This window comes from Oculina patagonica, chromosome 3 (assembly GCF_052425735.1).
Source record: "Oculina patagonica isolate OP01 chromosome 3, crgOcupat, whole genome shotgun sequence".
NCBI classification, from domain to species: Eukaryota; Metazoa; Cnidaria; class Anthozoa; order Scleractinia; family Oculinidae; genus Oculina; species Oculina patagonica.
Window position 1 is genome coordinate 19,232,876 of NC_135760.1, and position 15,523 is coordinate 19,248,398.

General features: G+C 40.8%; 1 protein-coding gene across 3 annotated transcripts; it reads left to right on the plus strand.

Annotated features, from left to right (window-relative positions):
* The first annotated feature begins 133 nt into the window (after positions 1-133).
* On the plus strand, positions 134-13,140 carry LOC144645274 (uncharacterized). 3 transcript variants are annotated; one of them, XM_078504786.1, is made up of 14 exons: positions 134-518; positions 1,319-1,683; positions 2,272-2,377; positions 2,706-3,584; positions 4,261-4,352; positions 4,450-4,518; positions 5,046-5,153; positions 7,835-7,975; positions 8,438-8,489; positions 8,790-9,170; positions 9,656-10,404; positions 10,882-10,953; positions 11,257-11,350; positions 11,797-13,140. In XM_078504786.1, the coding sequence occupies exons 1-14, from the start codon at positions 299-301 to the stop codon at positions 12,348-12,350; spliced, it is 3,882 nt and encodes a 1,293-aa protein (XP_078360912.1). In that variant the 5' UTR covers positions 134-298; the 3' UTR covers positions 12,351-13,140. The 3 variants fall into 3 exon arrangements, with proteins under 3 accessions (XP_078360912.1, XP_078360913.1, XP_078360914.1); XM_078504787.1 differs by lacking the exon at positions 8,790-9,170; XM_078504788.1 differs by lacking the exon at positions 8,438-8,489 and having other exon boundaries at positions 9,119-9,170.
* Positions 13,141-15,523: the final 2,383 nt, after the last annotated feature.

The window sequence follows — 15,523 nt, forward strand, 5'->3', positions numbered from 1 at the left end:
CGCTCTCGGGAAACCTCGCTTTCAAGCTTTGACCCAGAAAACTCACCACGTGATATAAATTCGTGAATTTGATTGGTTGATGCTTTTAAAATTGACCAACAGCGAGAAAGAAAACGTTGGAACGAAATTCGAACTTTAGTTTCGTTCGAGTAGCTTTACATGTTCTTCAATTTTCGTACTTTTAAATCGTTTTTTCACTAGTTTATCGCACAAATATTCGTTTACTAGCGTAGAAAGCAATCAAACAGTTGTCATATTTGTGAAATTTAGTAATTTTTGAGGCTAAGTTAGGTAGAACATGGAAAATATTGCGACCAAGAAATTCACGTACGACCATGCGTCCTCGTACAAGTCTCGCGGAAAAATTGGAGCTGCAAGTCGAAATGTTCGAGCCCAACGCGCCAGTGAAAATCGTCTTCTCAACAGAATGGATGAAGTTGCAAAGCGAAGAAGAATGCCACTATCCCCACTGGTCGATGAAAACGTGGAAGACAAGGATGTAACAGCGGGCAAAAACGGTAAACATGTTAGCAGCATTTGATTGTGCTAAAGCGAAACGATTCTATTCAGCTTTAGGGCGATCTTGTGCCTAACTGAAGAGGTCTAAAAATATATTTAAATGAGATATTGCTTTAAAAAATGAATAACTTCATCAAAGCCAATTAATTTCTCTTTCAAGTGTTAACAGTTTGTCGTTTCATAGGCTTGTGTTCATGCATTTGGGGCGATCTTTATAATAACCACATTAACTGTACTTCAGGCTAAAGTTTACATGTATCTTGACCAACTAGTAACCCCTAAGCTTTATACATGTACCTAAGTACATGCAGTAATGTGTTAGGCAAGTAGTAGTACTGTATGTAATCTAAACTGGAAGTCTAAAGGGTAAAGAATGATATGACTGATAATCTTTCTGCTCAGTATCAGACCCACTTTGTCCCTATGATCACAAAAAGTAATTATATTTCATAGACGATGCAAATATATCCGATTCAGCCTAGTTGTTCAAAGGATAGATTGAATGATTTTGATATCCAGAGAATAAATCACTATCTTATTCTAGCAGATAGCCTGGTTGGTTTTGCAAACATATATGTATCAACTGGAAAGTGATTTTTCCAGTGAATAGCATCATCCAGATCATCCATCCTTGTACAACCGGGATCTTTGAATAACGCTACCAATGCATCAGGGGTAATTAATGCATTGCGTGGCAAACCAAAGTGTCAGCTGATGTTGATGCCTTTAATTAAACAGTTACAATTTTATCACGGAATTATACATCAAACTCTGCCTTACTGCAACTTGCCTTGTTTAGATGAAAAACACGATAAAGCTTCTTATCCAGAACTCAGTAGGAGGGAGAAATTGCTGAAGTGGCGTGAGGAGCGGAAACAAAAGAAAGGAACTGAACCACAGAAGAAATCCTTTGTGGTGAGGCACATGAAATATGAGAACGAAGCTCTTTTATTTTCTAATGCAATGAAGAAAGTGACCAAAGGGGCCGCCCCACTGATTAAGCCCAGCCAGTATGCAGTGAATAAACCAGAAAAACGAGTCACTAGGGCTTCAGCCAGGATTGCTAAGCAGAGCTCAAATGCTGCAGCTGACTCCAAAACCAGTGCAGTGAAAAAGGTGGAGCCCAAATCTAAAGCTGCAAGTAGTGACAAGCTAAAGGAGAAGGTTAGTTATATAAAATATTTTTATAAGGGGGTTTACTGTTTATCTTAATTATGACTGACTGGTTCTTGTTAGCCTGTCTTGTCAGTCATAAAACAGTGATGTACACCATATATACACATAAGTCAAACCTGCTTAAAATAGGCACCCTTGGACTGGGACTAGACAAAAAAGTGTCAGCGTAACTGTAGGAGAGCTGTCCACATGGGCCATTTAGAATGCTGTGTTTGTATGGGCAGGAAACTTGACTTATTCAATCAATCAATCAATCAACTTATTAAAGTCATGCTTGGGGTGAGGTTGCCCGCACATTTATATTTTATATAAACGGATGACAATAAAAAATAAAAAAAACCCCAGCTAGTGTCTGATTCTTCACGTAGAAAGTGTCGGCCTACATGTCGGTATCCATTAACAGCAGTTTGACTGTAGCCTAAAAATTCACTTTTAGATGTAAGTGTGAAGGCAATGTCCCTTTTTCGGTTTGACTGCTTTGGAGAATATAAGTTATAGCTAATAATATACATGTTACATGATTAAATGCCCATCTCACAATAATGTTAAAAAACAATATCAACTTTGTCACCATAGACTGAAGTCAACCCAGAAAAGACTGGAAGAATGACACGTCAAAGTCTGCGAACAAAGGCATCTTCCTCAGCCAAAGGGGTTACGACTTCTCAGTCCAGTAAGAAAGGTATGCAACATCAATAATAAAAATATGCTTTTAATGTATCTAAAAGTGATCTCAGTTTTTACATGTTTAAGAGTTTGATTAATAATGTACCGGTAGTTCGAAATGCATCTACTGTAACCATGTTATGACCAGTGCTGCCTGCTGTAATTTAGACAAATCATTTGAATTAAGAAAATATCCATACCTGTTTGGTTTTTGGGGGGAAGGATTTTAAAATTTAGGGGGGGGAAAAAACAAAAAAGGGGGGGAAAATTTTTACTTGAATGAATGTTCCCACTAAGTAGTAACTGTTAAGATAGTATTAGTAATTATAAAATATGGGTCTTAGTGGCAGCTGAACCAAAGAACCAAGTCAAGACAAGATCACAAGCCAAGAAGGCAAATGACACTGCTAAAGATCAAGCTCCAAGTGAAGTTCAGTGTCCCTCCAAACCCGACCAGCAACCTAGTCAAACACCCGCAACTAAAGAAAAAACCCCAGCTTTTGAAAAATTGAGTTTCCCAGCACTCGACAACATCAAGAACACTGTTTCAGTTGGCAGAGGGAGCTCAGAAGGTGTGGAGAGAGGCCAGTCAAGCACTGGATCAGGGACAGAGGCTCCGCCATCTTTTGCTCCTGCAAACTTTCAATTCACTGCTCCCAGTGGTGTCAACACATTCACTTATTTCTCGAAAACCTTCAAGTTTCAACCCCTCAGCCCAAACAGTGCAGCAGAATTCATGTTCCCATCCTCGGCAGCTTCATTTTTTAGCCCTAAGAGAGACAAAGCTAGTGACCAGAAGCAAGCTGAGAATGCCATTTTGGAGGACCCTGTTGCTGTTTGCCATATAAATAATGAACTAGAAGCACAAGAAAGCAATCAAAAACAGCAGGATGATCAAGAAATGAAGGATGCTGCAGCAGAGACTTGCGTCATTGGCATGGAAACACATGATGGGTCTGAAAAGCAGGATGTTGTGGAAAATGACAATGTGAGCACCGCTTGTTTAACTGACGCAGAAATCCCGAGCACTCAACAGCAGCCTGAAACCACTGGTGAAGTCAAAATGGATGCTGACGAAGTTATTGAGACTCAGGATGTGGAGGAAGAACAGCATGATGCAACATACTTTAGGAATCTTGTGAGAAAGGAGACTGACAGGTTGAATGAGATCTGCGCTAAATGGGAGAAAATCAATGCAGAAGAAAAGCATCTCAGTGAAGAAGGTATGTTAAACTTTATATAATTATGTTCCCCATCATGCTTGTTAAATAGTGGCTAGGAGATTAATTTCAGGAGAAGTTGTAATGGTCTTTCATAACAACAACATGCACACTCTGCTCATTCAACTGTTACCTTTTTTCCCGGTTATTATTGCAATTTTCAGTGATATGCGGACTCTGAAATTCAAACTCCAACTACTGATTGCGTTTTTAACTGCTGTCATCATCATAATGACAGTCAACAAACCATGAAAAACAGAAACAAACAAATTGATCAATTGAAAATCTACCAAACACAACTGATAGAGATGACCTTTTAACCTGGTTTAGGTGAACTTTCGTTTCCCAGAAGGTCCGCTAAGATGACTGGCGGCAGCAAAAAACGTAAACCGTTGTTTGAGGATTGTATTTCAGAGTTGGCATATTACTGAAAACTGCAATATTCATTTATTAAGTGGACCTGTCAGGAGACAGAAGTTAACTTCAACTGATTAAAAAGGTTGCGTCTGTGGGTTGTGATAAGTTAATTTTGATCCATTTTGTTTGTTTTTGTTTTTCAAGAATGGCAACAGCAAAAACACAATCTTCAGTTGGGTTTTGAACTTCAGGGTTTGCTTGTTATTGAAAGGCACAGTAATCATTGTCTGGAGAAAAATTGTCATCTTTTTTTTTTTTTCAGTGACTGGTCAGATTAGGACGACTATTGGGCAAGCCCAGTTGTTGATTGCTCAGCGGTTTCGTCAGTTTTCAGGTCTCATTGATCTGAGCGAGGTAAGTTCAACTAAGCTGATTCTTTCAGTCTATGTTCAATTAACGTAGTACCCTGTGTGATGATTAATTAATTAAATTGCTATTTTTATTCTTACAGGATAAACAAGCAGAAAAGCAAGCTACAGCCTCAGACCTTCAGGGTTTCTGGGAAATGGTTTATTTTCAGGTAGATATGCATTACCTTTATCTGAATTGGTGCTGAAGTTGTTGTTACACCCGCTTTCAGTGTTACGTGCATAGCTATCTAATTTCTACATCCATCTTTCGACATCGTCTTTCGACGTGCTGTTTGAAATGAGCCAATCAAAACCTATACACACCGTTGTTGGTTTCATACAAATGTGCGAAAAGGTCAGAAGGTCATGCTAGTGGGCTGTGATTGGCGGATTTCGATCCGTGTTGTTTGTTTAGCACGTCGAAAGATGGATGTCGACAGAAAGCCGCTATGCACGTAACACTGAAAGCGGGGGTAATTTTATTGACAACACAATAAGTTTGAAGTAGGTGGCTGTCCTGGTACAGCACTTTTCAGAGAGCAATAAGAACATCTTTCCTCAAGGGGGGGGGGGGGGGCAAAACATAGCCGGCTATTCACAACAGAAAGCGTGACGATACCTTCTATAAAAATATAAACTTGGGTAGTAAATAATCAGTCTTTCCTTCCACCTACATGTAAGCTGTACTTCTTTTCAGGTTGAAGATGTGAATGCAAAATTTGATGCGTTGGAAAAATTAAAAGAAAACAACTGGAAAGAAGAGAAAAAGAAAGCAAGGAAAATCACTGAAAAGTCCAAGGCTAAGGTATTATTAGTAACTGTAAGGGGTTTACCTTCTCATATTTGAACTTCTAAGGCTGCATTCCTTATACCCTCGGCCTAAAATTTTAAGCAGAGACTGTAAAAAAACGTCCTCTGCCACCCAGGGTAAATACACTGAGAAGAGGGTTATTCATTTCAGCGCCCATTTTTTCGACGTTTTTGCTTGTTTACAAGCTAAAGTAGGAGAATAGGGGTTATGTGAACAAAATTTGGAACCACATATTTGTAAACTCTCAAGGGACTGTTTTAATTTCTCAAGGGATTACTTTCCGCTGTGGGTGATCACTTGCGACCTCGTAGAAAAAACGTGACTTGTCACATTTAGAAACGTTATATAACAATTTTAAAAGTGACATGTCAGCTTTCTTATCTCAACGCACGTGTGTCTGAAAGGCGATCTATAAAAAGCGTTGCACAAACAATGGATTGCGTAACTAAAACACGAATAAATAATCACTAGCACTTACATCGTTTAAAAATTACAAACATCAAAAATAAAACATACCAAAAAACTCGCTCTTTTCAAAGATATTATTGAAGTTAAAACAAATGCAAGAGATAAGGGCTTCTTTTAGCTTAGGAGCGGTTAAAAATTAGGCCAAATTTGGTCGCTACATGCAAGCGCCATTCTATTTCATCATCAGCCTAGGTCGTTAGGGACGTGACCTCGCGTTGAGAGCAATGTTGCATGAATCGGCTTTACAACATGCGATCGTATCTACGCAGTTCGAGTGGAATTTCAGTCAAAGACAGCAAAATTCTTTCGTATTTCATCATCAAATATAATTCGAAAGCATTCACTGTATATATGGCTTTTGTTTAATCCTGGGTCTTGATATCCGACCCTCGCAGAGCCTAGACAAAACGCAGCTTGAGTGTAACGATTTGTTTACGCCGCAATTATATGCGCAATGTTTTCTCCGACAGTAGTCGGAAATATCCGTATTTTGTTTCGTGCTTTTTCGTGGAGAAATCGTAATGATACGGCCTTGAACACATTGAACAGCGGTCTACCTATAACAATTCAAATATGGCGTCGCAAAAACAAAGCGTCGAACGCATATTTTGCTGTTTCATTTGCTAATTTCGCTGCCGTAATCGACTGCCTCGAAAGGTCCTTGCAATTTTAAAGTATAGAATTGTCAGATCTCGGTGAAATTTGCACTGTTTATTTGTGTAATGTTAAGGGGTGTTAAGGAATAGGTGTATAAATACCCGGCGCGGACGAGCCATTTTTGACAAAATTATATGGCTGCATTTCCTCCGCGAAGATAGGAAATTGTTAAACTAAACTACAAAGAAACTGTAATGATAAGTTCGAAGAACAATGCACAGGATAAACCTTCGACTCATACTTCATGCAAAAACGTCGGTATCTCGAAGAGACTTTGATTAGGGCTGATTGCAGTCTAACGGTTTTCCGTGAGTGAGAAACGAATAAGCGGACAAGAACTAGAAAACGTGATAGGGGCTGCCTCTAAGAAGAACATATGGAGAGACCACGTAATAATAAAAGTAATGTATAACGTTCTACTATAATCGTGAAAGGCGAAAAAGTAGAGACTTTTAAAAATGCATCGTTTTTGGTATGGACAGGTGAAAACGGAGAAATAATAAGAATATGTTGACGCCCTTTTCAATTGTAACAGTGTAGACGTGACACAAATTATAAAGAAACGAAAGGTTTGCGTCTTCAAAGCGTGTAGCCTGTGTAGAGGGTCTCAATGGGATGATTCCTGTTACGGTTAACGGTTAAAATGTTGGCTTTTTTACTGCTAACGGTTAATTTATTTCCATTACGATAAACAGAAGTTAAATATTAATTTCCATTGTTTTTAAAACTTAAAAATCAATTGCCATTAATGAAGAACATATTTTAGGTCTTTGGCCATTCTGGGACGATGAAGTGACCAATTTTGTTTTATTTTTTAATTACTGATCGAATTTTTACGTTTAACATAATTTACGGCTAACGGTTAAAATTTTCCAAATTTAACGCCTAACGGTTAAATTCTTGGCCGTTTTACGGCTAACGGTTAACCCCATTGAGACCTTCTGTGTACAGCCGTACCGTTCCCCTAAAAATAATCGGGGAGGGAACCCCGATTTTTTTTTTTGAGGGGAGCGGGACGGCTGTACACAGGCTTCAAAGTGTGGAAAGGTACCCTGGTTTCAGACTGATGCTTAGAGTGGCCTTTGTTTGTCTGCGTTGACGGTTCAATAAAAAGTGTCTGTCCTCCCAAAAAGGAAAATAAAGTGCAATGTATGAGTAGTGTAGCAGCTCTCGTAAGCTTATAACTCTACTGTACCTTACAGAGGGTTTCACAAAACTTTTGACGAACGGGTTCCGAAGTTTGTTCGGAACTTTCGAACTTCGCGGAACTTTCGAACTTCGCTGCGAAGTTCGAAACTTGATCTGCAACTACGTAATTGTCAAGTTCGTCGCCAACTTCGGAAATTCCGAACAAACTTCGGAACCAGTTCGTCAAAAGTTATATGAAACCCTCTGTAAGTGTATCAGTTGTTATTGTGTTTGGAGAAAATGTATACCATAGCACGATGTTGTGAGACAATACCCACTAGTTGATGATCTGCTTTTTTTTCTTACCACCTATCTGCTTGACAATGCCTTGGGATCAATTAAACATATCTGTTGTGATTTAGAAACCAACTGCAGGAGATGCTGCCAAACCCAGTAACAAAGTTGCTGCTGCAAGGAACAGGATTCAAGAAATGAGAATGGCCATGAAAGCAAAGATGGCGGCGGACAAGGAGAAAATGAGAGCCGAGAAACGACACCAAGAGGTGAGCATATGATTGAAGAAGCTGCGCCTTTTGGCTCTTCGAATCTAACCCGTCTTCTTGGGAATAAGCGACCAGAGAAGACGGGTGAAATTCGGGCCAACTACTGTTTTGTCTCTAAGTTATGCATAAGACATGCTGAGGGGTCGTTTGCTACTTGACTTCTCTTTTGCGTTTTGCTAGCCCCCTTTACTCTGACGGCCTTAGCAATCTGCGTTCTTGTATCGTTGCACAACTCTTCTTAGGTGCGAACTCAAGGAAAGTTACAGAAAACTACCCCCTCCTCCCCTGGATTAACTTAATTTTGGTTTTATGTCATGAAAAATGTTCCGTCAAATATTTCAAGAAAGCAGTTGCTTCTATAATCAGGAACAGAGAGCTGTAAAGTTTTTTTTTAAGTCGTCTTGATTTTCTGTTTGTTTTCTGTTGTTAACTGTTATGTATTTTTTCTTGATTCGATTTTAGGAAGAAGCCTTCGTAACCATTCTCACCCCGGTGAAGAAAAGCAAGAAAGATGGTAAGCTGCCAGGTGCAACTTTTATAGCGATTAAAACTTATAAAGGGCTAGACGCCCTAACCATCAGCCTACAACACAAACGAAACGGCAATGCGTAAACTGGAAGCGAGGTGAAGTTTCCCCACGGTCATTTTTTCCCTTTTCCGTTTTATTACTGCAAAGACGAAACGAGAGAAGAGATTTACTGCTAGCAGATCGACTCCGCATTGCTGTTTTAGAAGAATTTAATATTCTCACCACCTGTCTCTCTTGACAATGTATCGATACAGTTACGAGAAATCAGTTTTTGATCTCTTTCAGACGACAGTGATGATGTGGTGTTGACACCAGTTCGTCGCTCCATCCGTAAAACTCCACAGAAACGTTCCATGATCAGTAACAACACCCCCTCGGTGGTGACCACGCCTAAAATCATCAGCGAAAACAGCCCTGGCCTTAGACTTACCCCAGACAATGGCAATCAACGCAACGAGCTTGCTGTCACAGGAACTAGCGTGGAGATTGAGAGCGACACACGCGAGGGTGACGCGCGTGGAATGGGCGATCAGCCACAGGAGAATGAAATGCAGTGCGATCTCGCAGAAGAAAAACCAGCAGTTTTGAAATCTGCCTGCAAGTCTACTGAAAAGGAAGAAGCGTTCGTAACTATTCTTACCCCGGTGAATAAGAGCAAGAAAAATGGTAAGCTGCTAGATACAACTTTTATAACGACACAGTGGCCTAATGGTTTTTGTGCTAGACACCTGATCGAGGGGTCCAGGTTCGACACCTGACCGGGGTCACAGCGTTTTGTTCTTGGGCAAGACACCTTCGGCCTGATAGGCCACTAGGCCCAATCGCAGACTATACTTTACCTTTACCTATGCCTTATAAAAAGCTAGACTTAATCCGCCAGTCCTTCTTTTCCTTTCCGAGCCGTCGAGCGAGAAACGGAAAGCGCGAATGAAACGGCGAGGCGTGAAGTGAAGGCGAAGAGAAGTTTCCCCCGGCCGGAATTTATTTCTCTTTCCCGTTTTCTATCTTTCGTTTTATTCGTGAGACGAAACGAGAGAACGACATTTACTCCGCATTGTTCTGCCTCGCAATGAATTGCTTTCCTCTCATCACTTGTCTGCTTAAAAATGTATTGATACAGTTAAGAGAAATAAGTTTTTGATCTCTTCCAGATGACAGTAATGATGTGGTGTTGACACCAGTACGCCGCTCCGTTCGTAAGACTCCACAGAAGCGTTCCATGCTCAATAACAACACCCCTGTGGTGGTGACCACGCCTAAAATCATCAGCGAAAACAGCCCTGGGCTTAGACTTACCCCAGATTATGGCAATCAACTTAACGAGCTTGTTATCACAGGAGCTAGCGTGGAGATACAGAGCGATACACGCGAGGGTGACGCGCGTGGAATGGGCGATCAGCCACAGGAGAATGAAATGCAGTGCGATCTCGAAGAAGAAAAACCAGCAGTTTTGAAATCTGCCTGCAAAACTACAGAAAGCACATCTCGAAAAACCCCTGGAAAAGTGACTTTTCAGTCGCCGGACCAAGCGAGGACGCCAGAATGCGCGGTACTCGAAGTAGCTTGCAGCCCCATGGTGACAGCTGTCCTGGATAGTGAAGGCTCAACCGAGAACAGAACAAAGAAGTCAACTCCCCAGCGTTTCTCGGCCCGGAAGTGCCGTGGTCGTATTGGGACCCCGTTTTACCAGGAGGCGCCTCGAAGACGAGTTTCCACCGTCCACGAAGATTCTGGTCGTGAAGCAGAGAGCGAAGGCCGAAGCTCGTCAGATTCCGACTCCACCGAGGATAAAGCTGCAGAACGCTGTCCTGGTTCAGGATTGAGAAGGTCAGCGCGGAAAACGCCATCTAAATATCGCGATTCCACTCCAATGGACGCCACTTCTGACCAGGCAGGAAAGGTGAGAGGGTCGCGTAATTTAACTGTGCAGCAGTGAGCATTAAGCTCGAAAAATAGCTTCACCCGTCTTAGCTTGCCGTATGCGTGAGTATACACTATAGGAAATCGCGAAAAAAATCATCCCGAACTCTCTGAATCTAGTATGGCATGCATCGACAAGCTAAGGATTTCATCGTGTAACATTAGAAAATTTCGGCCGGAAAAGTATTGTTTTGCAGAGTAGATTTGTATTCCTTCTCGGGATGAAACGTCGATTAGTGCAATAGGACTGCAGTTTTGAAGCTAGGATGCCCATTTATCAATAAACAAAAAAGATATCCGTTTAAAAAGTCTGTCGCTGTTCCTGCTTTGAAAAAGGAGTGTTTTCTATAAAATTAAATTTTCACCAGAGGCTCCATTTGACTTTTTTCAAACATCTTTGATTCTGCTAGCACGACAGCAAAAAGTTTGAGAGTTGTCTTTTTTCTTCACATTATAGACACCCGCGGAAGTCTCAGTGAAACTGTTCTACTCGGCGGAAGAATCTACGACAAAAGAGACTCCCAAAAATGTGAGTTATGCACCTATCAATTTTTAGCCGGGGGAGGGTGAGGCCGGGCATAGGCAGGACGTTTGAACTTAGCTGAGATTTCCTGTTCAAATGTTTCACTAGGGCATTTGTGGATGGTCAAAAGAGTCACTTAACTTTAATAGAAGTTTGTTAGAAAGTCCACGAAACAGACAAAAGTCCTCACTATGGGCTGATAATCGCTCACCCACCATAATCGCCCGCACTGCAGGCTTCGACGCACGACGCGGGGTAATTTCTTGATGAGAACATTCTGTGACTGAAAAATGCAATTTCCATCCACAGGGTGTAGAACAAGACGCCTTTTCTAAATATCTTTGCCCATCCTCGTCCGATGAAGAAGACTGCGAGAAAGAACCCATGGTTTCTAGCACAACTGGTAAGATAGATTGAATGCAATGAGAACATAAAGCGATAGCATATATTAAATTGCAAAAGTAGCCAACTGCACGAACGGGGTAATATTGAACAAAAACGAAAAAAGGGAAGAGGATCAAGGAAGATCGAGTCAAACCAGGGCACGACAAAAGTGCCGTCCAATAGCCCGGGGCTAGTGGAATTAATCGTCGGGTTAGCGTATTCTGATCACGGGTTGCCCGACGGGCAAGCAGCAGGCGGGCAAGAAACATTTAGGCAACTGATTCCAAGATTTGATGGGCCAAAATCTTTCATTTTGTTGAACGTTATAGATAACCATAAACATCGTCTTAGTTGACAAGTACATTTGAAAAATAAAAAAACTTCTCAAATCCGTTGTTATTTGGTAAGAAATTGAATTCTGTTATTCAATGCATATATTTATTTTTGTTTGTTTATTCATTTTAGAAAATGTTTTCGAAAAGAAAGAAACACTATCGGAGAACTTGGCTGTTAACGAGAGTGTAAACCTTACCCCACCCGAAGAACCCCACAACTTCATCAAACCCTCTATAACAAACAGCAGCGATCCCAAAACAGGCAGAACACCCATCCACATCCTTAGATATCTCTCAGACATGGATACGCCGTCTCCAAATTCCCGCCAAATTACACCCATGCCCAAAACCACCATATTTGTGTCACCGTCGGGCACTAGCAAGACTCCGGCTCTTGTGGACAGCTTTGGGATGATGTCACCAGAACACGTCGTGCGCCGATTTCCCGCCAAAAGTGACAGCTCGCCGCTCCTGGCGCCCGCGCCAGTGGCGGGGAAAGAGAGCCAAGCCCCCGTGACGCCGTGCAGTCAGTTGGCGGCATTTTCTCTCGAATCTCCTGTTAACGGCGAAAAGAGGAGAGATTCCGTTTTCTTTGCGCCTATCTCCACTGCTGTGGTCAAAGCACAGGATAATTTGATGTCTTTTTCACCGGTTGTGGAAGGGAACGAGGCAAACCAAGAATGAGTCTGGCGTGCCTCAGTCACAAGTGTAGTCGTCCATTCGCGTATGACTGGAATTGAAAGTCTTGTTCCTGAGCTTTTTTTTTAATCAGAATAGAATAAAGCTCGATTATAACTGTTACAAACGTTGAACTCAAGTTACCATTAATCTCAGTTCTGTTTACAGTTTAGAGTGGTTTTCTTTGACTATCATGAAAGCAAAACAAAACTATAGTAAGTCCGAGGAATGCCTGTGACTAGCAAAAATAAATCACATCTGACCAATCAGAAATCGAAGCCAAATCATGCACGCAACCGGTGCCAAGCGCGGGAAAATTGCGCGCGAAAACGAAAGGGAGGGCACTGTTTTTGGGTCCTGTTTGGTTAGATAAAGTTTAATATCGTTTTAGCCAATGGAATAAATCAACAAGTAAAGTAAATAAATTGCTTTGCTTGTCAAAAGGAAACCACTCCCAGTTCGTATTTTTTGTAATTATTATTAAAAATATACAGAAGTTTAGTATGATTTCTTATTCTTTGTATAGTATGCTTCAACATTTTTACGAATGTGAAACCCGAGACATGTAATGCGAGAAACTAAATGAATCGCGACGTTAAGAGCGCGTTGTTGTATAGAAAGTGGACAGTTTCTAAAGATAGGGTGTCGTTTGGTGAAAATATGGCAAGTTTATGCCATTCCAAGCTACCCGCAATTCTATTTCGCACGTTACGTGAAAAACGTTATTTTTTTACTTCAATTTTTTGCGTGTAAATAAAAAAAGTAATTTGAAATACATTGTCCAAGTTATCAGTCACCGTGTCTGCATGCGCACGCTTTCTAAAGGGCCGTTTCAGATACCAAAGCTGTCGTTACGTTTAAGAACCGCTACTTTCCGGAACTGAGTACCGTAATGATTCGATTTAGCGCCCGGGGCGTTTATTTACCTTATTATAGGAAATTAACGCTTGTGTTAATTAAGGTATTTGAAATTAACGCAAATTGAAGGAAAAATTACTTCACAATAAAGGAAATTAACGCGAAAGAGGGGGTAACGTTTCAAAATAAAGGAAATTAACGCGACGTTCACGACAGAAACAAGTATATTTTAACACTTGTAGGCGTATAATCTTAAACGCAAACAAGTCGTGGTACTTTTTCCACTTCGAGCGTTCTTCGCAGTATCAGTAATAGCGGCAGATTACCACCCTGATAAAATAATGCTTTTCCTTGAAGGCAAGAACGTCTGGACTGTAACGAAAAATTGAGGCCAAAATAATGGAAATTTAGGTCATGGAAATTAACGCTCCACTTAATTAACGTTAACAAAAATTAACGCGAATTTTTGAAATTCGCGTTAATTTCCTATAATAAGGTATTTTAATTTGGCACCGAAGAGAGGGCGCTTATTTAGTTTTTTTTTTGCGAAACAACCAAATGTTCAAAACAAAACTTCATATATTAAAATAACTAACCATAACATAAACTGTAACAGTAACAAATTGTTGAAAGTTCAATTACTTTTACAAGAATTGTTCATTTTAGCATACACGGGCGCTATTGGAAGGAGGGCGCTAAATAGAATCATTACGGTAACCAGCCGTTTTCTCCAAGGTAAAGGAGGAAAACGGGAGAAGTGGTATCCTCGGAGACCCAGGGGCAGTTAGTGGGGCGAAACGAAGGAAAACCGGGCAGAAATCGTAGCGACGAAAGTTTTCAAGCAAGGCACGAAGTGATTTCGTGCCGTGCTTGAAAACTTTCGTCGCTACGATTTCTGCCCGATTTTCCTTCGTTTCGCCCCACTAACTGCCCCTGGGTCTCCGAGGATGGAGAAGTGGCAGAGTAACACAGGGGTGCTTAGGGACGGACCATTATTTTCTTGGAGGGGGGGGGATTAAAAATTTCCTCTGCAAACATTTTTTTATAGTTTATGCACCTCTGCAAACATTTTTTTTTCGAAATTCTTACTATTTTTTGTTATACATATCGTGTTTGCAAACAATTAATTTTGTCTTTCCAGGCCCTGCAAACAATTTTTTTCAATATTTTTCATCCCCCTCCAAAAAAATAATGGTCCGTCCCTTACCATTTGTCGGAGGGAACTGGTTGTGAAGATGGTAAGGGTTTACCAAAATCAGCAAACCAGCCGAAAGAGATGGCGCTTTACCACTATAATAATTACAATGTATTCGGTTTCTTGCTATTGTTTTCCGTGGATAGAAAACTGGGGGTGTTCACCATTTGTCGAAAGGAACCGGTTGGGGTGACCATTGAATAATGGTTAGGGTTTATCCAAAATCAGCAAACTAACCGAGAGAGATGGCGCTTACCATTCATTTGTAATTCAGTTTCCTGCTACTGTTTTCCGTTGATGGGAGACTGGAACAGGGAAACCATGCAAATAGTTCGGTGCATTCTCGTCCCCATAGCCCTTTCGTTTCTCTAAGCCGGCTTGGCACGAGAAAACGGGGGGCTCTGGGGACATAGGATTTTTGAATTAATTCGATTTTTTTTTTGATTGGCTGTTTGAAACAAAGAATTCCTAAACGGAAGTCGAAAACGTAACCACTCTCTCATACATTGTTTTGAAACGTCATGATCTGCATATGCATACATGAAGACCGTAAGACCTAGAATCTAGGACTGGAAATCCTGTGTCCCCAGAGCCCTCCGTTTGCTCGTGCCCAGCCGGCTAAGAGAAACGAAAGGGCTATGGGGACGAGAATGAGTTGGGTGATACTAAAACAATTAGACCCTTCGCCCTCAAGGGCCACGGGTCTTACTGTTAAGTAGCCTGGGGGAGGCTATTATTATTATTATTATTTTTTTCATTATAATTTATTTTTTTCTCTCTCTTTTTTTTTTTCCTATTCCTAAATTGTATGTAAATTTACTGTGTAATTAATGTTCTTTTTTGTAATTGCAATAAAAAAAAAATAAATAAAAAAGAAAATAAAAAAAAAATAAAAAAAAAAAGCAGCCTGGGAGAGAGTGCATGACCGCGAGCATCCTGGACCGTCTCAGGCTGAGAATCAGGCCCAATCTCTCAGTTTTCGCTCGGTCATTGTATTCACTCGCGTTTGTTTTTTCGCTTCACCCTTGACGGACTAAACAAAAGAGGTGCTGCTCGAAGTCAACAATTTCCAAATTGGTTTCGAAATTTCGCGCGTAATCTGCTTTAAAACAACTTTCCACACTCA

Excerpts from the sequence above, each read along its gene's own strand:
- LOC144645274 (XM_078504786.1), top strand. The coding sequence starts at position 299 with ATGGAAAATATTGCGACCAAGAAATTCACGTACGACCATGCGTCCTCG. Across the intron at positions 519-1,318 it reads TGTAACAGCGGGCAAAAACG|ATGAAAAACACGATAAAGCT; the intron begins GTAAACATGTTA and ends TGCCTTGTTTAG. Across the intron at positions 9,171-9,655 it reads GAATAAGAGCAAGAAAAATG|ATGACAGTAATGATGTGGTG; the intron begins GTAAGCTGCTAG and ends GATCTCTTCCAG.